The sequence below is a fragment of the Euphorbia lathyris genome, chromosome 9 (assembly GCF_963576675.1).
Source record: "Euphorbia lathyris chromosome 9, ddEupLath1.1, whole genome shotgun sequence".
In the NCBI taxonomy this organism is placed as follows: domain Eukaryota; kingdom Viridiplantae; phylum Streptophyta; class Magnoliopsida; order Malpighiales; family Euphorbiaceae; genus Euphorbia; species Euphorbia lathyris.
In genome coordinates this window covers 75511750-75534690 of record NC_088918.1, presented here as the reverse complement: position 1 = coordinate 75534690, position 22941 = coordinate 75511750, and the positions used below count along the sequence as shown (strand labels likewise).

The following is a 22941-nucleotide window of genomic DNA, read 5'->3' as shown; positions in this document are numbered from 1 at the left end:
TGCTTTACTGTTTGTTGAGTACCCTAAAAAGATCGCCTCATCAGCTTTAGCATCAAATTTAGTAAGATTGCCTTTTGTATTGAGTATAAAGCATTTACACCCAAAGGCACGAAAGTATCCAATGTTGGGTTTTCGACCTTTCCAAAGTTCATATGGGGTTTTCTTAAGTATAGGTCTGACTAGAGCCCTATTTAGTATATAACATGTCGTGTGAACAGCTTCACCCCAGAAGTATTTTGGAAGCCTATTTTCACTCAGCATTGTCCTAGCTATTTCGACAATGGTTCTATTTTTCCTTTCAATAACCCCATTTTGCTGAGGTGTTCTGGGAGCTGAAAAGTTGTGGTCAATACCACAGGTTTCACAGAATTCATCAAACAGTTGGTTTTTTAATTCTCCACCATTGTCACTTCTAATGTGAGCTACTTTTAGGTCTTTGTCATTTTCAAGCCTTTTGATCAATGTGGTGAACATCTCAAAGGTTTCATCCTTGCTACTCAGCAAGATGATCCAAGTGTATCGAGAGAAATCATCTATAATAACCAAGGAAAATTTCTTACCTCCCATACTGAGTGGCAGGATAGGTCCGAAAAGATCCAAATGTAGTAATTCCAATGGCCTTTTGGTTGAGACGATATTTTTACTATGAAATGACTTTTTAGTTTGTTTGCCTTGCTGACAGGCTTTACACAGTTGATCTTTTTCAAACTTTAATTTGGGTAATCCCTCAACTAATTGCTTTCTAGCTAATTTGGCAAGAAGGTCCATGCTGACATGCCCAAGTCTTCTATGCCATAGCCAGAAGTTATCCTCTTATAAGTATATATTTTTAGAAAACTGTTTTTCCAAATTCAACATATATACATTTTCCACACGAGGAGCAGTTAAAATCAATTCATTTGTGTTTCCCTCGAGTATTTGACATTTAGTATCATCAAATACAACCCTTCTGCCGCTCTTGCAGAGCTGAGCTACACTCAACAGGTTATATTTGAGACCTTTGACTAAGGAGACAGACTCAATGGTTGGGTTACTTCCGATAGTACCTGAGCCGTCAATCTTACCCTTTTTGTTGTCTCCAAAGCTTACACTTCCACCTCATTTAAGCTCTAGTGTGATGAACTGAGTTTCATCACTTGTCATATGTCTTGAGTATGCGCTGTCTATATACCATAGTTTTGATTTCTCCATGCATGTCAAGCTGACCTGCAATTCAAACTATTCATTTTTAGGTACCCAATTTCTTTTGGGTCCTTTCTTGTTAGTATAGACAGGTGCAAAGTCATGTTTCAATTTATGACGGCATACTTTTATGGTGTGGCCTGGTTTACCACAAAAGTCACAAAAAGGTACCCTTTGTGGATTGAACTGAGTGTAGTCAGCATTATTGTGTTGAGCATGCCAACATACTTTTGTGGTATGCCCTTTTCTTCCGCAGAAGTCACATTGGACAGTCCGCTTGTTATGCCAACACACATCCTTTGTGTGTCCCCATTTTCCACAACATTCACATTGAGTGATTTGCTTATGCTGACTACTATTTGCGTACTCAGTATGGGCTTTACTCCTGTTTAAGCCCTTCCCTTGACTTTGTAATGCTGTGATATCCTTTCTAAGTTTCTTTGACTCAGATTGGACCTCCGTGACAAACTTATGTAAGATTTGCATATTGGTATGCAAGTCGGAGTTGTCCTGGAGAAGATATCGGAGATCACTCAGCTTGACCTCTTCAATCTCATCACAGCGCCTGCTGAGTGCCTTAATCTTTTTGTTACACTTCTTAGTAAGTGTATATAAGTCACTCAGGGCATTTACCATTTCATTTCTAAGCAAAAGTAAAGATGTTACCTCATGGTTGTGATTCTCTTGGTCAGTTCCATCAGAAAGGTCAGCATGCTCAGTCTGGGATTGGTCAGCTCCATCATCTGCCATAAAACATATGTTGGCTGTTTTATTTTGCTCACCTTCAGATGATGTTGACTCATCACTGTCACTCCATGTGGCTACCATAGCCTTCTTGCTTCCCTTCTTCTCTTTCTTGAGATTGGGACAGCTTGACTTGATGTGTCCGGTTTGATGACACTCAAAACATGTGACAAATTTCGAGCTGTCTTTCTTGTACTTGTCGCTTGGCTCAGCTTTGTACTTATCATTCCTTCTGAACGATCTTTTGCCATTTCTATCATTTCTTCTGAACAGCTTTTTCATTTTTCTGGTAAACATGGTTATTTCCTCATCATCAGTTGACTCTGCTTCAGTTGAGTCAGCTTTCATGACAAGGGATTTTTGTTTCTTGTCCTCTGATCTTTCATTTTCTTTGGCTTCAAAGTTCTTCATAGAGATTTCATGGGTCAGCAAGGATCCTATCAGCTCATCATATTTATAGGTAGTCAAGTCTTGAGCTTCCTCTACGGCTGTCTTCTTTGCTTGCCAGCTTTTGGGCAGACTTCTCAGAATCTTCTTTACTTGTTCTTCTTCAGTGAAGTTCTTTCCGAGCCTTTTTAGCTCATTTATAATATTTGTGAACCTTGCGTTCATTTCTGAGATGTCTTCACTTTCCTTCATCTCAAACAACTCGTAGAGTCTCATGTGTTGATTGACTTTAGACTCCTTAACTTTGCTTGTGCCTTCATAAGTTACTTCAAGCTTCTTCCAAATCTCCTGTGCTGACTTACAACCTGAAATCTTATTGTATTCTGCAGCATCTAACGCACAGTGAAGCATTATTTTGTAGTTTTCTGAGGTCATCCTCTGTCCACTCAGCCTCGCTCTTAACAATTTTCTCATTGTTAGCCGAAGCATTATTTTGTAGTTTTCTGAGGTCATCCTCTGTCCACTCAGCCTCGCTCTTAACAATTTTCTCATTGTTAATAGTTTTGTATGGCACATGTGGACCTTGAACAATTGCAAGCCATGCAGTCATGTTTGTGGCTTGAATAAAGTTCTTCATCCTATTCTTCCATAATGTATAATTTGATCCAAAGAATAGGGGTGGTCTAGTGATTGATAATCCCTCAGGAAGTATCTGTGTTGTTTGGTTTCCAGGAAGAAAGCGAGTGCTATTCTCACCCATTTTTAGGGATCAGCTCAAGATTGTTAGATCTTTGAGTAGTGAGCTTTTGCTCTGATACCACTTGTTGGTCCCTGATAATTAGTTCCAAGGGGGGGTTAGGAACTAATATAACTTTTTCGCGTTTTAACTAAGCTGACCAGAAGTTATATTGAGAGTTTATTAACTCTGACTTTGGTAAGCTTGGTGATATATGATTGAAGACAGCTTTAGTCAGGAGTTGGCTAAAATTGTTTTCACGCGAGTTGTGAATTGATACTCTTGGAGATCAGCTTCTAACTCAGCACCACTAATTTACTCAATATCAGCTTAGACAATTTATGTGTTAAGTAAATCTAGCAAATAACATATGCAACATAAAGAGAGAGTTTAGAGATTGCTCAGTATCACTTATCCTGGTTCGGCCTCCTTGCCTACGTCCAGTCCCCAGAGTCCTCCGGGCTTTTAGAATCCAATATTGAGCTCTTTAAAGGTAGAGCACAAACCAATTACAATGCAGTTGAATATGCAAAAGTACCTTCCTCTATTCGTCTACTCAACTCCTACTAAGTGCTACAACCCAGCACCGAGATTTCTCTACTACTGAAATGCTAACAACCTAGCACTCAACTTCTCTCAATATCACTATTGATAACAGACTTGTTCCCCTTTTTGAACTAGAGAACACTTTAGATGATTACAACTCAATCTAGCATTTACACAAGAATACAATGTGGGTGTAAGATTCCTTTTTGTATTTGAGTGCTTTTTGAGACTTTTCTCTCTTGTATATTTCTTTTGATGGATCTGTTTTCTTTTTGTTTAGGTTCTTCGATTGTCCTTATATAGGCTAAAATCTGTGGATTTGATCGTTTCAAATGTCTTGACCATTGACACCAAAACGGCTCTTTTGGGGAACATCTTCTGGAAATCTTCAGACTGCCCACCATTTCCTGGTTCTGTATTTCTTCAGGCGTCAGGTTGTCTTTTAGTGTCTGTTTTGTTTGCTTGTGTCAGTTGTCTGTTTCCAATAATCCAATGTCCCATGACTCTCGGAATCAGTCTTTTAGGTTTCTTCAAGGTTCTATTTTTTTGGTGCAGAAGATTGGCAGAACTGTCGTTTAATAAAACGGAACCTTCATGCTGTCCTGACACATACTCAACTTCGATTATTCTCTTCGAATGTTTATGGTTCATGCTGAGCTCTTCCAAGGTCAGCTCCGTTTTGTTAATAGGTCTTCAGCTCTAGTCAGCTTTGTTTTGTTTCTGAATTATAACTCCACTCAGCTTCTTTTCTGTCATGCTGAGTTCTTTTCTACACAGCTTCGTTTGTCATGTCTTTTACTTATATATATTTTTGCACTCAAGATTTAACAAACATATTAGTACAATTAAATCAAAACATCTAAATTTAATTGCCTCTTAATCATGGATGATTTTGTCAAATCAAAATCTTGTGGAAAGGTGTTTCAACAAGCTTCGTTCTGCAAGACATAGTTCCCAATGAGACTTTTCTACTTTTGATATTGAGTTTCGTTCCACTCAGCTTCGTTGGTTAGCTTGATCTTTAAGCTTCTGTTCTGAAGATAACTTATCTTCTTTCACGCTGAGTTTCGTTCCACTCAGTTTCGTTGGTTAGCTTGATCTTTAAGCTTCTGTTTTGAAGATAACTTATCTTCTTTCACGCTCAGTTTCACTCCACTCTGCTTGTGATGTGATCTTATGCTGACTTCGTCTTGTCTTACTTTTTATTTATATTTGTATTTATATTTATACTCAACATTGAACAAACATATTAGTACAATTAAATCAAAGCACTTAAATTTAATTGTCCCTTAATCATGGATTAACTTAAATAATTTTGTCAAATCAAAATCATGTGGAAATATGTTTCAACATCCTTATCAAGTACCGAGACAGAGTACAGAAGATCAGCAACAGTAGCTCAAGAATGTACCTGGCTAATGCAGCTCATGAAGGATCTTCATCAGTCAATTGATTACTCGGTATAGTTATATTGTGATAATTAGTCAGCTATCCACTTGAGTGAGAATCCAATGTTCCATGCAAGAACCAAACACGTAGAGGTGCATTATCACTTCGTACAAGAGAAGGTCTTGCATGAAGACATTAAAATGCAGTACTAAAAATCGTCGATCAGGTTGCTGACATCTTTACGAAATGACTAAACGATCCAAATTGTGAAAACTTCAGAAAGAAACTTGGGATGGAAAGTAAGTATGAGATTATGTGAAGTCGGTGCTGAATGGGAGTATTAAGTTTTCATCACCAACCTAGCATAATATAGAGAATCTAATGTATTTAATTTAGGTTTAAAGTATTATTTGGTATAAATAATATTGGTTTATCGGCTCTGATTTATGATTTGATACATTTATCTTTAACATATCGAATTCTAAAAAATATGAATCGATTTGGATAGTGTTAAACATCCCGCATTTAAATTGGAAAGCTATATGATTCTTTAAAATATGTGAAACAATTATCTCCCTTTCTCTTTTAGATACATTTTGGGTGAATTAGACTTTTATTTACATAGTATCGGAGCCATGATATTCAATATTAATATTACTTACCAAATAAACAAGTGATAAATCGGTTAATAAAAGAAAAGAATAAGTGTTTTTAATATGGTGTTTTTACACATTTATCTCGGTTCTGTTTAAACTCAATTAGGTCCAACCAATAGAATTTATCGTTGAGCTATTCTACTATTCTTAAAAGTTAAGTATAACCCAATCTAATAAGATAACATTTTCAAAGATAGAATATATCGATAATCTCATAAACTTTACTTAAAAATCGATTAACCTTTTAAGTATAAAAAGTGTTTCATTGACTCTTTGAAAACTTATTTAAATGGTGTTTGTTTCAGCTTTTCATAATAGTTTTTAGTGTTTCACTCCAAACCATGTGAAATATAGTGTTCGATTAGTTTTATGAAATAACAGCTTTTCCCAAATAAACGTTTAGCATTTTTTGATCAAAACAACATCGTTTTAGAGCTTTTAATGAAATTTGTAGCTTTTTAATTTTTACAAAATTATATTTCTTAATTCCATAAATCATATGTTTCTTCTTTAACGTCATTCCTATCAGTATAATGTTATTGCTGAAACAGCAAAATTTTACTTCGTTCAATAAATTAATATTTTTAATTGTAATTTATCTTTACAAATTATTTTTATTAATTTATATAAGATATTTTTTTTTTTATAATTTATCTGTCACTTAATATAAAACATGAAATTTTACATATTAACACTAGCAACAAAATTAATCATGTTTCTATTTTTAATTTATCCCAGTTGAAATATTCTATTTAATTTTTATTGTTAATTTTCGGAAGCTTGTGATATTAAAATAAGGCATAAGACATGTGTTGAAACACTAAAAGATATCCAAAAATTATTAAATTTAGAATGAATTCAGTTGATAGAAAAATAAAATAATCGTAAAAAAGTGAAGATAAAATCGCATGATAAAATGATTTAGAATAGAAATAGATTGGACTTGTTTGATAATAATATTTATCATTTAAATTAAAATTAAAATGTTAAGCACTTATTTAATTTAAATGTGTTTGATAAATGTTGTTTCTCCAGCATTTAAATTAGTTAATTAAGTTAAAATCATTTATTTTGATAAATCAAAATATTTAACTCAACATTTTAAGTTAAATGCAACATTAAAACAACAAATTATTATTATTAATTTTAATTTAGTTATGAAAGTTATTTTTATTAATTTATATATTATATATTTTATTCCTCAAAAAATATATTATATATTTTATTTTTATAATATATTTATTGCTTAATATAAAACATGATACTAATAACATAAAAAAAATTAAACATGATTATATTTTTAATTTATCCAATTGGAAGATTCAATTTAATTTTGTGTTGTTAATTTTGGGAAGTCTACTATATTAAAAGGGTGTTCGTTTCAACTTTTCGGATGAGACTTTAGCATTTCATTTCATACCGCAGGAAATATAGCGTTTGGTTAAATTTATATAACCGTAATTTTTAACATTTTATCTGGAATCTGCAGCGTTTTGGAGCTTTTCGTAAACAAAGGCTTGTAGTTATTTGTTATTGACAAAATTATCCTTCTTATTTCCATAAAATATGTTTATTCTTTAACATTATTTATATTTCTACAACATAATTACCGACAGAATAAGGTTTTGTTGCGTTCAATAATTTTTTATATAGATTATTTTTATTAATTTGTGTAACACATTTATTATTTTATAATAGGATAAGGTGCAAAAATACCCCCTAACGTTTATAGCTAGATGTAATTTCACCCTTAATGTCTAAAATGGTGCAATCCTAGTCCTAACATTGGCAATCAAGAGTAACATTGACAAGTGTGGTCAATTTGAGAAATAATTGATCAAATTATTTTCTTGATCATGAATATTACCATGTGCATCATTAATAACAGATAACACATATGATTAGATGTGAAATTTAAAAAAAAATATATATATATATATTATCTTTTGTACGAGTTGGATAAAAAATTCAAACATTTCATTGAATTTTTAAATATTAATTTTCAATTTTATTATTAAATCACACAAAATATGATTTTTTTTAGAACTAACTGATATGTGTAATAAGAAATGAAATATTTGTGTTTTATAATAGGGTAAATAATTATAAGGTCATTGAGTTTTTACTTAATACATTAGTCAGTCACTCTGTTTTTAGAAATAATTATATAATCCCTTAGTTTTTGTGTTCATCAACTCTTTAGTCCTTATGTTTGAGTCAATAGTCAAATTACACCAAATAAATTTTAAAATACCAAAATTACCCTTTACTTTATGTTTTTTTTTGGTAGGAAGGGAAAAGAAAACAAACAAACAAAAAAACCTAACCCGGGATCAGTCTAGGACGGCTGACCCCAACCCTATCCTCGAGAAGGATGGGTAACAGAAAGGAGGGGGGAACAGAAAGGAGGGGGGAACAGAAAGGGTAGAAACACCTAAAATCCCCCCATGCCCAACAGCTGCCAAGCGATCCGCCACGGGGTTTTGCTCCCTAAAGATATGGGAGAAGCTAAGAACCTCAAAGGCAGGACGAAGCCTCAAAATAGCCTTGATAAGATTCTGGTTCTTCAGACCAACAGCCTGGCAATCAGAAATCCTGTTGATCGCCTCCAAATTATCAGATTCCACCAAAAGCCTTTTAACACCCATGCGAATGGCCAATTTAACTCCCGACAAGATACCCCAGAGCTCCGCAGAAAAGGAAGAGCCCGTCCCCAAGTTATGGAAAAACCCAGCCAGCCAAGCGCCACCAACATCCCGAAGAACTCCCCCAGCAGCAATTCTACCATTGCTAAGGCAAGAGCCATCCGAGTTCAACTTCACAAACCCTTCTCTAGGCTTAATCCAACCAACTAACTGGACCACTTTATCCGGGACAGGTCTAACCAGGGGCTCCCCTTCAAAGCTCTTTGTAATAACAGAGAGTTTTTCTGAGAAGTAACCAAGTAAATCAGGAATAAGGACAGTCTTCTCAGAAAACAACTCTTCATTTCTCCATTTCCAGATTTGGTGATAGATAATGGCGAAGAAAATGTCACCATGCACCATATTGGCCAACAACTTCCCATTGGCTCCATCAGAGAACCAGTCAGCATCCGCATGAGCCATAAAAGAGGGCAGGGTGTGGCGAGGGAGAATCCCCTCCCAAATCTTCTTACTCTTAGGGCAATCCCTCAAAGCATGGCACAAGGTTTCCATATGACCACTGCATCTACTACAGGCTCCAGACTCAGCCAAATGCCTTCTGTGTCTATCCGCATTAGTAAGCAGCCTGTCCTTAACTCCCAGCCACATGAAACTTCTGATACGATAAGGGATCTTGAGGGCCCAAATGGACTTCCAAATCTCCACCGGGGGGTTAGCCCTATAAGGGGAAAGAGCTTCATAGGATGATTTACAAGAGAAAATGCCATTATTCGTTAAGGCCCAGCAATGTCTGTCCTTGTCCTCCTCTTGGTTTCTAACTTTCACTCCCCTAATGTTCAGAAGGGTCTCCAGGTTGAAGAAAAAGGCGAACTTAGACCAGATCCAGTCACCCTCCGAGTCCACCACATCAGCAACCTTCCAAGGACGGATATCACAAGGCGGAGGGGTTCTGCAAACTTCAATCAGAGGTTTGTCACCAACCCAGGTATCATACCAAAAACTGGTGGATCTACCATTACCCACCTCCAGACCAACCCCCGAATAGAACTCATCAAACACCGCACTAATCCCTTTCCAGAGGAAGGAACAGTTGACAACCCTCTCCTTTGGACCTCCGAAAATTCTATCCTTCCGATATTTGCCACAAAGGAGACGAACCCAAAGAGAGGAGGGATTTTGCCACATTCTCCAAAGAAGCTTCATCAAAAGGACTTTATTATTGTCCTTTGCTTGCCTGATTCCAAGACCCCTCTTGCATTTAGGCTGACAGGTCTCCTTCCAAGGAACCAGGTGAACCTTCCTCCCAGTTCCAGACTCCCCCACAGGAACCGTTGATTAATCTTATCAAGGTCATTAAGCACAGGTTCAGGAAGCTTACAGGCCTGCATGATATAGTTCGGAGCAGCACAATTAACAGATTGGATTAAAGTAAGGCGACCTGCAAGGGAAAGAGAATTAGCTTTCCAGCTAGCACACAAACCGTTAGTTTTATCCAAAATGTCTTTAAAAGAAGCTTTGGAAACCCTATCACTATGAATAGGGACCCCAAGATACTTCCCCAACGAGTGAGTCAGGGGGATGCCAGAGAGCTCACTCAGTCTTCTGCATAAGCTATTGTTCATATTCTTAGAGCAAAGCATGCGGGATTTTTGGATGTTAATCTTCTAGCCAGAAGCCTCACAAAAGCCATTAAGGATATCCATCACCACCTGAATTTGCTCCTCATTACCCTCCACGAAAAGCATTACATCGTCAGCAAAGAACAGGTGGGTAATAGACGGGCAATGTTTGATGATGGAAACAGGATGGATAGTCCCCTTACTTACCGCCTCCTAGATCATGTGTGACAGTCTTTCCATGGCAATCACAAACAGGAATGGGCTCATAGGATCCCCTTGACGAATACCCCTAGAGGGAGAGAACTCATCAGACATATCCCCATTGATCATCACCTGGAAAACCGGAGAGGAAATGCACCTCTCTATCAAATTCCTCCAGTTATCCGGGATACCCGCTTTACCTAAGCTATCCAGAAGAAAGCTCCAGTTCAGTCTATCATAGGCTTTCTCCAGGTCTAGTTTAAGAGCCACGATCCCTTTCTTGCCCTTCTTAATCTTCATAGAATGGACAACCTCCTGGGCAATAACAATGTTATCCATCATTTGTCTACCATGAACAAAGCTCCCTTGGTTTTGGCTGATAATATCAGGAAGGATCTTCCGGATTCTATTAGCCACAATCTTAGTAATAGCTTTATACATCACATTACAAAGACTGATTGGCCTCATCTGAAGGAAGGAGGAAGGCTTCTCGACCTTAGGAATCAGAACAAGGAGGGTTTTATTAACCAAACTGATATCGTTAGAACCACCAAAAACACCTAACACAAAGTCATAAATGCCCTCTTTCACAGTGTCCCAATGTTTATGATAAAAACTGGAAGGAATACCATCAACCCAAGGAGCCTTAGTGGAACCAATGCTGGAGAATGCCAGATCAATTTCCTTAAAGTCCACAGGATGGAAAGCATCTCTAATAGCACCCTCCCCTAAACGAGGAAAGGAGATACTAGATTGGGCACTCTCCAAGTCCACCACTTCCTCTCTGAAAAGATCTTGCTAGAACTCAAGGGCAAGGCGCCGAATGTTTTCTTCCTAAAAAATCCACTCACCATTGGTATCCTTGATAGCATCGATCCTGTTCCTCTGCCTCCTGATGATCGTTGAGAGGTGGAAAAACCTGGTATTCCGGTCTCCGTCTTGAATCCAAGACTTCCTTGATTTCTGGAACCAAAGAAGCTCTTCCTGTCTAAGGACAGCTTCTAATTCGTTCTGGAGGGATCTAAGATGACCATTCAGGCTGTGGCCAAAGCGAGTCTCCAAACAACGTTGAACGCCTTCCATCCTTCTCAAAAGCTTGTTTTTCCTCATGATAATATGGCCAAAAACATTTTTGTTCCAGCCAACCACATTCCTCCTGAATTCCTCAGTTGCGAGAAGGACATGAGATTGAGGATGCCAAAACTCTTAAAATCTGGGTGGGAATCCAAGCTACCAGATACATAAAAGGTCTAATACTTCTCAGCCGGTTCCCTTTGACCATTTTGATGAGGATGGGGCAGTGGTCAGAATGACGGAAAGGGAGGTTGAGCACATTAACCTTAGAAAACCTACAAATAGCAGCAACATTAGCATAAACCTTATCCAACCGGACAAACACATTATTCCTTTTCCAGGTAAACTTGTGGCCAGCAGCACCCAGGTCCGAAAGACCACAGATATACATACTATGCTTATGGTTAAGGCACCGGTTAACATAATGATTACCCCCTCCTCTCTGATCACTCAAAAGGGCAATGTCATTAAAATCCCCGGCCACCAACCAAGCCTCGGTCATATTTAAACTAATAGAATGAAGAATCTCCCACAGCCTTCTTCGATTAGTCAAAACAGGATCGACATAAACAAAGGAAAGAAAGAAAGGTTTATTACCAGGGTAACACACCTTACTATGAATGAATTGACTGTCCATACTTATTATATCAATATTGATTTGATTTGGCTTCCAAAAGAGCCAAATCCCCCCTGCTCGGTCAGTAGCCTCCGATCTAACACACTTCCAGTTCTTAAATTTCTTAACCACCTCATCAGCTTTGGGCCCACTAACCTTGGTTTCCAAAAGAACAAAGTAAGACGGGTTAAACTGTTTAATGAGATCATTAACATGAATGCGGGTATCCTTGCTCGCCGCACCTCTAATATTCCAAACAAAGAAGTCCATAAGAAAGGAGAGCAACTGACACAAGCCCAAACCTTAGATCAGGTATTTATTCGGGGCTCCAGAGAGCCTAGAGGAGGAACCAGAAGGCCCCCTTTTATCCCAAGAATCCAACCTACCAGGGTTCTTTTTAGGCTTTGCTTTGGGCTTCTTTATATTTGACTTCATCACTCCTAAAGTTTTTCCAATAGGAACAACAGCAAGAGGATTCAGATTACCAATCTCAATACTCGAGTCATTCCTTGCAGGGAGAAGGGATTGTGAACTCCCTTTGGACTCAACATTAGCAACAAAGAGAGGGTTAATAGAGTTATCCAGATTTGAACCCGGCTCGGAAGATACCAGACCTGGCCTGCTCAATTCAAACTGCTCCTCAGGAGGATTCGAGATCTGTCCTTCCTCCATAGGCAGAATCTCAAATCTTGACCCGGAGCCAGAGGCTACATCCACACCCGCCTCTCTGCCCTTCTTGGTATCCGGAGGTTTGACCTTGATCTCGGGGGCAATCTGGAGAGAAGTCATCCTACTATTGATATCCGGAGAGTGACTAGTATTAGCTTTAGCACGTGGCTTCCTCCTTGTTGTCCTTTTGGCAAGCATCCAAGGACCAAAGCTCTTATCCTCCCCCTGACCCTTCTCACCTCCTCCTATAATAGGTTGAACCACCTCCTCCACCACCTTTCTTTTCCCAGGACATCCCTCAACGGTATGGCCAAACATCCCACATTCATAGCATATGTTGTGTAAACCTTCATATTCAATATGAAAGACTTTATTCTGAACACAGAATTGAGAAAGAAGGGGTTTAGCGAGGTCAATATCAATACACACCCTGGCAAACTTGCCCCTTACAGCCCCAACGGTGGTTTTATCAATATGGTGTACCTTCCCAACAAGGCTACCTATCTTATTCAAGAATCTCTCACTGTAGTATTCAAGAGGGAGGCCAGGAATCTGACCCAAGTCAGGATCCTGTTAACAGAGCAATCATGGGGATCAAAATTATGTTTTAATAATAAAACATCTATTTTTTCTATTTTATGTTTTTTCTTCTTTTTTTCCTACATAATTTCTACAATATTGAGTAATTAATTTATTGAATTTTATATAATTATAGAACTGTAACTTAGCAGCCTAAAATTTATTATCTAAAAAAATGAATGAAAAATATTTCAAAAATTATCAAAAAATGAGGAAAACTATATAATTTTTGTAAAAAGTAATCTTTATTTATCTCTAATAAATTTTATAAATGGAGAAAAAAATATGATTTTTTAAAAAAATTATTAATATTTAATGTTAGTTTAAAAATATTATATTAAAAAATAAAAATTTAAGAGAATAAAAATATATTTTTAATGATTAATATATACAATTATATAAATTTTGGTGTATATATACTTCATAAACTTTATTAAAACTATTTAGATTAAATTTTGGTATTAAAAGATAAGTTTTTTAAGCAAATAATTAGGGGCAATTTGGACTTTCATCTACAAAAACAGATGGAATGACTAAGGCTCTGTTCTTTATTACTGAAAAAAACTGAACTGAACTGAACTGAACTGAACTGAATGCTAATGAACTGAACTGAACTGAACTGAACTGAACTGAATGATACTGAGGCTCTGTTCTTTATTACTGAAAAAAACTGAACTGAACTGAACTGAATGCTACTGAACTGAACTGAATGCTACTGAACTGAACTGAACTGAACTGAATGATACTGAATACTGAACTGAACTGAATTTAACTGAATGCTACTGAACTTAACTGAATGATACCGAACTTAACCGAGTTTAATCGAACGTAACAATAATGATGATATTGGACTTTAAAATAATTTAATGATAATATTGGACATTAATAAGCTTATAATAATAATAATAATAATAATAATAATAATAATAATATTTCTACCAAAAAAAATAATATCAATAATAAATAAACATATTATTAAAGATTAAACTAAATTAAATATCAAATAAAATCTAGGCTCGATAAAATCCTATGACATTAAATAAAAATGAGTCTAATTTAAATTAAAAATATAAATTACATACAAACACAAATTTATATATAATTTAAAGCCTATGAAATTAAATACAAATTTTTATATGAATACACACTCTTAACTTTTTATTACAATTAAGTATTAAGGTACAAAAATACCTTTAACGTTTTGGGTCCGGGGTTATTTTACTCCTAACGTCTAAATATGAATTTTCATATGAATACAAAATCTTGACTCAATTTATCAATGTTAAGGGTAAAATTGCTATTGGCTTCTAATATTAGGGATAAAATTGCACTATTTGAGATATTAAGGTAGTTGAACCAGTTAATTTTTTAGAGCATTGTAATATAAACGTATTAATATAATATTTATTTACTTTTCGCAAAATTTGCAAATAAGTTGCACCAAATAATTATAATTATAATAAATAATGATAATATATATAATGACAAAGCATAAATTATATATAAATATAATTATAATGAAAATAGATAAATTAATATATAATAAATTATAATAATTATAATAAATTGCTGAAATTATAAATAAATAATGATAATAATAATAAATTATATATAAATAATAATAATATATAATAATTATAATAAATAATGATAAATTATTGAATACTGAAACTGAATACTGAAACTGAACTGAACTGAACTGATTACTACTGAACTGAACTGAACTGAACTGATTGTTACTGAAATTAAGTAATAAAGAACAGGGCCTAAAAAGTTGATTAAAATAAAACTTAAGAACCTTATAATAATATGATGGACCTACTAAATATGTTAACTAAAAACATAACAACTTTATAATTATTTACCCTTTATAATAATATCTGAAATTGACCCAACTTGCTAATGTTAAGGATAAAATTGCACAATTTTAGACGTTAAGAATAAAATTGCTTCTAGTTGTAAATGTTGTGGATATTTTTTCACCTTATAATTTCTTGGATAAATCATTTATTAGTCCCCTAGTTTTTACCTAACACACTGTTTAGTCCTCCTATTTTGAAAAACACATTTTAATGTCCCTATCTTTTGCCAATATTAACTTTGTGGTCCTTTTATCTATTTTTTTTAGATTTTTAATCGAACATATCTTAGCTTTTAGGACAATCACAGTATAATACAAGTTGACCATGTTACTATGTTATTTTATATATATCTGTTTATGCTAAAATATATCGATTTCAAGTCTAAAAAAACTAGACAAAATGACTAAAGGGTTAATATTTACAAAAGTTAGGGATCTTATAATGTGTTTTACAAAATAAAAGGACTAAACAGTGTGGTTGATAAAAACTAAGGGACTAATAAATTATTTACCCTAATTTCTTTATTAATTAATTTAAAACATTTACATATTAAACATTTTAAATCCTATTGGTTGAAACAGTAAAAGATACCTTGAAATCAAACTCATGCTTTAGAATTACAAAGTTAAATGCAACAACAGAACACTTTTAAACGATCGAGTTTAACATTGAAATCAAAATCCCCAATTTTCTCAATTTCTAATCTGCTTTCTGTTATTCAGATCATCAGATCAGATCCACAATGCTCTCCATCACCTCCAGAGGCCTTCTTCTTTCTTCCTTTTCAACCTCTCCATTTCATCAGATTCCTGCTTTCATTTCTCCCCTCCATACGAGTTACTCTGCCGCTGAGCTCAATGAACTCGTCTCTTCCTTCCATAAGCTTCTTCACACGAACCCCCGGCCATCTGTTATCGAGTTCAATAAATTGTCTTCTTCACTGGCGAAGATGAAACAATTTCAGACTGTCATTTCTTTGTCCAAGCAGATGGAATTGGTACGTATTAAACCTAATGTTTATACTTGTAGCATCTTAATTAATTGCTTCTGCCATTTACAGCGTGTGGATTTGGGGTTTTCTGTTCTCGCTAAAATTTTGAAGCTTGGTTTTCAACCTGACCTTGTAACGTTCAATACTTTAATCAATGGTTTATGTAGAGATGGTAAAATTGGTCATGCAGTAGATTTGTTTGACAAAATAGTAGGTATGGATCATCAACCTAATGTGCTTACTTATAGTGTGATTGTGAATGGTCTGTGTAAAATTGGAAAATTGCATGTGGCTATGGGTTTGGTCAAAAGAATGGCTGAGAAAGGTTGCGAGCCTAATGTGGTGACATACAATGCCATTATTGATGGACTTTGCAAGAATAACCAAGTTGATGAAGCATTTGATCTCTTCAAAAAGATTAGGAGTCAAGGAATTTTGCCTAATGTTGTCACTCACACTTCACTAATTCATGGTCTTTGCTATTCAAGTAAGTGGAAGGAAGCTTTGGCGTTGTTTGAAGAAATGTTGGATAGGAATATCGCACCAAATGTAGTGACTTTCAATATATTAGTAGATGAACTTTGCAAAGATGGAATGATAATAGAGGCTCAATCTATTTTAAGCAGAATGATTCAAACGGGTGTTGAGCCTGATGTCGTTACATATAGTTCGCTTATAGATGGACATGGTCTACATGGACAAATGCATCTAGCTAGAAAAGTGTTTGATGTTATGATGAGAAAGGGTTGCAATCCTAATGTCCATACTTATAACATCTTGATCAATTGGTATTGTAAGAAGAAATGTATTTACAAGGCAAAGCAATTTCTCTACGAAATATCTTCTATAGGTTTAATTCCTAACCATTATACTTATAGTTCTCTTATATATGGCTTATGTTATACAAGAAGACCTTGGGAAGCACTCGAATTTTTTAGAGATATATGTGCAAGTGGCTACCTTCCGAATGTAGTAACATATTCAACTTTGCTACATGGTTTTTCTGAAAACGGGTATCTTGAAGTAGCACTCTCCTTATTTGATGAAGTGCAAGTGAGCAATTTAAAGCCTGATATAACCACGTATAATATCCTAATTGAAGGCATGTGCAAAGCTGGAAGATTTAAAGATGTAAAGAAATTGTTGACTAGACTTTTTGTTGATCGATTGCAGCCTACAATTCACACATATACTATAATAATTGATGGACTTTGCAAGAAAGGATTTGTAGATGAAGCATACCAGGTCTTCAGAAATATGGAAAATGATGTTTTATCGCCAAATAATTGCTCTTACAATGTGATGATTCATGGATTTCTTCGGGGCAAGGATTTAGCCAAGGCAGCGGAGCTTATTCGTGACATGCGTTGCAAGGGTTTCTCTGCAGATAACACCACATTGGTGTTGGTAGCTGAGAATAATTCCATCTTGAAGTTACTATAAAAAGTCCTCATGCATATCAAGGTGAGATGATGAGTTGAAGTTTACGTTTTTATTACATCAGCTTACAAACTATGTTCTACTGCGCTCAATACTCCAATTCAATTTATTCTAGTATGAGTCATATATATAAGTATAAAGAGTCGGTCAGAATAGTCTACGACGAGTTTGTGCTAGGGATAGAAATTCATGTGTTGGATGAGAAATTATTTTGAAGAACATGTATGATTATATAAGTTGTTCAATTTTGTTCATTGGGTTGTGCAATTAGTGATCTCTTATAGCACAAGCAACAACTTACAATTGAATTTGTGAAATTGCAATGTGAGAATAGAATCTGAGAGTATTACTGTAAATCAAAGTAGTTATTTAATGCTTAAAATTTTCTTTCACTTGCATGATAGTTTAGAATCTAGTGTTATTTTCAAGCTACGGAATGAGTTTATGATACTTATTTCACAGGCATATGACTTGGCTTGATGTCTAAGCATTTGTTTATGGACCCAATATTTGTGGGGGATGTTGCCATGGGTTGATGTGTAATCATCATTGTTTATGTTGAAATTGGTGAGTCTAAAGTTCATTGCAATGCTTGAAAATCTGAGTTAGCAACTTTTCAAAATATTCAGTAGATTAATCTTGTATTTTATTTTTTTAAATGAGTAAATGTAAAGTTGAAACCTTCTACATTTAAATTGAGTCATTATGTTGCTTGATTTGAAACCTGCTTGGCTCGAATGCTCTATGTAGGATAATAGCTTTTAAAATTGTACTGAAATGAATCTTTAGCTCAAATAGTTATGGAAGTTCCTTTGGAAACCCTTTCACCCTTTATGTTGTTTGTTATATGCATTCGTCTTATTAACTTTTAGTTGCTGGAGAAAGGATAATTTTGTGCAGTCTGCCCTTTGTTGGCTAATTAGATATCATTTCTAACATTGTAGTGAGGAATGGTCCGACTGATTTCCTTATTGTGCCTTCTATATGCTGAATGTTCTTTCTAAATATATAAACATCCATTGCAGGGTAAAGGGTATAGAGTAGATATTTGATAGTTAAGGCTTTAGTATGTGAATTTTATTTATTGTCAACTTGTCCTTATTTTCTTTTTACGTTTTCTTATCTCATAATAAAAAAAGGTTCAATGCTTAGTGTCTTGAATGAGAAACATAAGTTTAATTTCGGGATAAGGGTCAAATTTGCTCCTAAGGTTATTGGGGAAGATCAATCTTATCGTACAAAATAGTCCAATTTTTACCCCATAGTAGAAATTTTAGCTTTACTATACCCCAATGACACCCTTTTCTAAGTCAATGTAGACGAAAGTTAGTGACGAAATTCTTTAAAAAAGGGTAAAATTAAGCTAGGATTTCGACCATGGAGAAAAATTGAGCCGTTTTGTACTATGAGGACAAAACTGAGATTCTCTAATAACTTTAGGGGCAAGATATTCTCCTATCCCCTTAATTTGTTTAACTTCATTGATATGCTCCTCTTTGCTTCTTTCTTTTTCCACATTATTATGCAAATTACAATTGATCTTTTATTTATTTTGGACTGTCCTTGTTGAGCTGGAGGTAGAATGCAATTTGTTGAGCTTACATCTATTCAAATTATAGTATTTTTGGAGCAATTTTTATTTTTATTTTGCTAGTTATTTTTATAGTAGTTTTATACATTTAGGACATATAAAAATACGACTTGCATTTGTTGGCAATGAATAGGTAACTCTGTTTCTCTAGGCTCATAAGAGTTAAAGATTTTGATCCTATTTGCCTTGTATATGCTTATAGGTCGATAAAGAAAATTTTAAGTTCAGCAGCAAATTTTGGGTTAAATTTATATACAGAAGGCAGGACTGCTTGTTATTTACCGTCTCTATGGTGGTTTGAAAGCAGGCAAGTACATCGAAAGCTAACTTCAGCAGTTGTTCATAGAGACCTATTATCATAGGATTGATTTCCAGATCAGGAGTTGAGGGAGTTCAAGCAGCCATGATTGAAATCAGGAATCCGAAGGCGAGCAGAGGTTCCTTTCTTGAGTGTACTGAGGATCATCTGATGCATCAGTGATTTCGCTTAATTGTGGGTTATGTTGCCATGGCTTGATGTCTAAGCATCATTGTTTCTGTTGAAATTGGTGAGTCTCAAGTTTAATGCTATGCTTGAAAATGTAAAGTTGATGACTATTCCTTTTAGGCCTAATACATTACCAGCTCCCTAAACTTGTCCAAAATAGTAGAGTGGATCCCTGAATTTTGCAAGTGTATCACCAGCTCCCTAAACTTGCTTATTTCGTATCACCAGCTCCCTAAACTTGTCCATAAAAGTAGATTAGCTCCCTGAACTTCGCAAGTGTCTCACCAACTCCCTAAAACTTGTCTATTCTGTAATAACTACATACAAAAACTTATTAAACCTAAATTCTAAAAGGTAATTTTTTCGTTTCTCCTACCTTTCAATCTATTATAAGAGTTAGTGTTGCAAGTTTGAGAGATTCAATGGATGAGCATCGAGAGTTAGTATTATAATTTTTGTATTTATTGTATTTTTGGAGCAATTTCTATTTTTAATTTGCGAGTTATTTTTATAGCAGTTTTATCATTTGTTGGCAATGAATAATTAACTCTGTTTTGCTAGGCTCATAAGTGTTAAAGATTTTGATCCTATTTGCCTTGTATATGCTTATAGGTCGATAAAAACAATTCAAGTTCAGCAGCAACTTTTGGTTTAAATTTATATACAGAAGGCAGGAGTGCTTGTTATTTACTGTCTCTATGGTGATTTGAAAGCAGGCAAGTACATCGAAAGCTAACTTCAGTAATTGTTCATAGAGACCTATTACCATATTATAATTATGAGAGAGTAGCTGTGAGGGAGTTCAAGCAGCCATGATTGAAATCAGGTATCCAAAGGCCAGCAGAGGTTCCTTTTCTCGAGTGTACTGAGGATCATCTCATGCATCAGTCATTTCGCTTAAGCAATTCAAGTGACCGGTTGTTTACACATTTGCAAATTACGATATTATAGTTTCTTACCAACGGTTTTTTATTACTATTTGTTATTGGTAGTCCAATGTATTTTAATACGAGTCTAGTGCCTCTAGTCTGTATGAGTCAAAATTCTTTATAGGAGATTTGTGATAGGTAGACAGATCTACTTTTGTGCTTACTAAGCAATTGAACTTGAAAATTTGTGATTTCAAATATAGATGGAGATTATATTGCGTTTTTTTTTTTTTAAATTCTAATAAATTAATGATATTGACTGACAAAACTTCAAAATTTTATTTTTGGTTTGTTTCGTTGCTTGGAATAAACAAATGGCTATAGTTGCAGGTAAACGGTCTTTAATTTTTTCTATGAAGTCTTCAAAAGGTTGCTTTAACTGGCTTGTAGCTATGCTTATGTTTCTAAATTTGATGAATATTATATGGAATACATATTTGTACCAGAAGTTTTATGCATCAGAAGTAGGACTTGCACTAGAGTATCTCCACATGTTAGGGGATTTCTTCATTTGGAAGTTGATTTCAGCATCTGCTTGCGCACCATCTCCAATTGAAGTCGGTGTCTCTGAAGTTTGTTGCAGTGCCTAAAAGTTTGAGAGGTTAGCAGCTTTTTCAAAATGTTAAACAGATTTCTATGTTGTATTATTTTTTAACAGAGTAAATATGAAGTTGATGCATGATTGGGTCATTTTGTCACTTGACTCTAAACTTACATGTAAAAAAATGTACATCATTTTGATCTTATTGAAGAAAGGTTGAATAATGGAAGCCATATTTGAAATGATTTCCAATGATTTTTTTTTTTTTTTAAATTTCCATTGGCAGTTATTCCTATTTAGTATATAAATAGAAAAAAAATGGCGAACTCAGTACTAAGCTTACCAATTATTATGGCTTAATACATCAGGGCTCTATCTTGGCCAAATAATCCAAATTTCCCTTGATTTTGGAGATGCGTGGTTAGCTATTGAATTTGCTTAAAGTGACATGTTGGTCGCTTAAACTTGCTTAAGTGACCGATTCACTCCTAATTTTTTTAATGTGTCTCATTAGCTCACTTAAATTACTGAAATTGACTTATTAACCCTTGAACTTGCTTAAAGTTATACGCACTTCAATTTGTCCAAATCTCCACGTAGGACTAGGGGTTAATAATATCACTTTAAACAAATTTACAGGCTAATTAATAGACATCTCTAAATTTCAAGGGGGTCAATCGGATTATTTGGCCAAGTTCAGGACCCTGATGTAATAATATGCCATTTATTATCAATTTTGTTCATTTTGATTATGAAATTGGCCCTGTAGTTTCACTTCAATACGTAATATTCAGTTTGTTATTTTCTTATTCACATTGGTGAAATTGGACATTGATGAATGAGTTAATAATACCTAAATTGAGTTCTTAATATGAAGACAGTGAAAATAGTAGCTTTGCATATATGAGATAAATTCATCAAAATGTTGGTGTTTTAGTTTTGAATTCATTTTATTAACTTTCTCTATCCTATGCCTAATTTTCTCCCAAAGCAAAATTAGGACATCATAAGTTAAAACCAGTAGCAGAAAGCAATACAGCAATTCAGGTGTCTAAAAAAGTGAGGCTCATATTGTATCAAATGGTTGTTGTTTCTGTGTCAAATTGAACAACTTGATAGAACTAAAGAAAAGATTAAGATGTTTGATAAGATTGAACTTTCGGGTTTCTCTGTATGATACTACTTGGGTAGCAACGGCCTCCTCTTCAAATTCATTAGAAGCTCCTTGTTTTCCGGAGTGCTCGAATTGAATAGTTTACAATCAACTCAATGACGGGTCTTGTTCTTGTTCTACACACTTTTCTTGGATCATGATATGGTGTATTCATGAAATTTCCGATTCAAATTACAGTGGAAATTTATAGGAAAGCTTAGAAATTAAAATTGATGATGTATTTCTGATGCAATTTGAATAACAGATGGATTGTGGCCAAAAGATTGGACAAGCTAAACTTTGCCAGGCAGAAGCTGAGTTATTGTTACTTTTCCTATGCTGTTTCTCTCTTTGCTCCTGAAATGTCCGATACCCGTAGGTTCTGAGGAGGAACTGATAAACCTTGTTCAATTGACTGAGAGGCATGTTGTTTTCTTTGCGGACTCAAAGTAGTTCATCCCCGGAACTTAAAATACACCTATGGCTTGTGAGCTATCGCTGCTAACATTATTGCCTCTGAACTTCATTTAGTGAATAAAAGTCTTTGAAAGTTCATATCAAAGAAACAAAATGTTGCCCTTTAAATAGGTATTTGTCATAAATTATGGTGACATAAAAAAAAAACATGAGTCAATGATGAGTCAAACTTGTCCAAATCATCAATTTTTTAATTTTTTTTGTATTGATTTGATTTCGAGTTTAATAGTACAATGTAAAGTTCAGGACTTTTACGTTGCAAAATAAAGTTTAGGATCCATAATGTTAGTTATGACATGGTTCAGGGGCCACACATATATTTTACAGGTCATAATATGATCAATCTTTTTAATTTATATGATTTCAAAATTTATACCATTGAAGTCGGTAACACTTTGGATGTCCTTTCTATTGGTTTATCTGTATC

At 34.7% G+C, this 22941-nt stretch overlaps 1 protein-coding gene across 3 annotated transcripts; it reads left to right on the top strand.

Moving 5' to 3' along the window:
- The first annotated feature begins 15504 nt into the window (after positions 1-15504).
- LOC136206817 (pentatricopeptide repeat-containing protein At1g63130, mitochondrial-like) lies at positions 15505-22423 on the top strand. 3 transcript variants are annotated; one of them, XM_065997997.1, is made up of 4 exons: positions 15506-17360; positions 19130-19475; positions 20027-20944; positions 22303-22423. In XM_065997997.1, exon 1 carries the CDS (start codon positions 15648-15650, stop codon positions 17337-17339), a length of 1692 nt encoding a protein of 563 aa, XP_065854069.1. In that variant the 5' UTR covers positions 15506-15647; the 3' UTR covers positions 17340-17360; positions 19130-19475; positions 20027-20944; positions 22303-22423. The 3 variants fall into 3 exon arrangements, with proteins under 3 accessions (XP_065854070.1, XP_065854069.1, XP_065854068.1); XM_065997998.1 differs by lacking the exon at positions 22303-22423 and having other exon boundaries at positions 15505-17360; positions 19235-19475; positions 20027-21105; XM_065997996.1 differs by lacking the exon at positions 22303-22423 and having other exon boundaries at positions 20027-21105.
- The last annotated feature ends 518 nt before the right edge of the window (positions 22424-22941 follow it).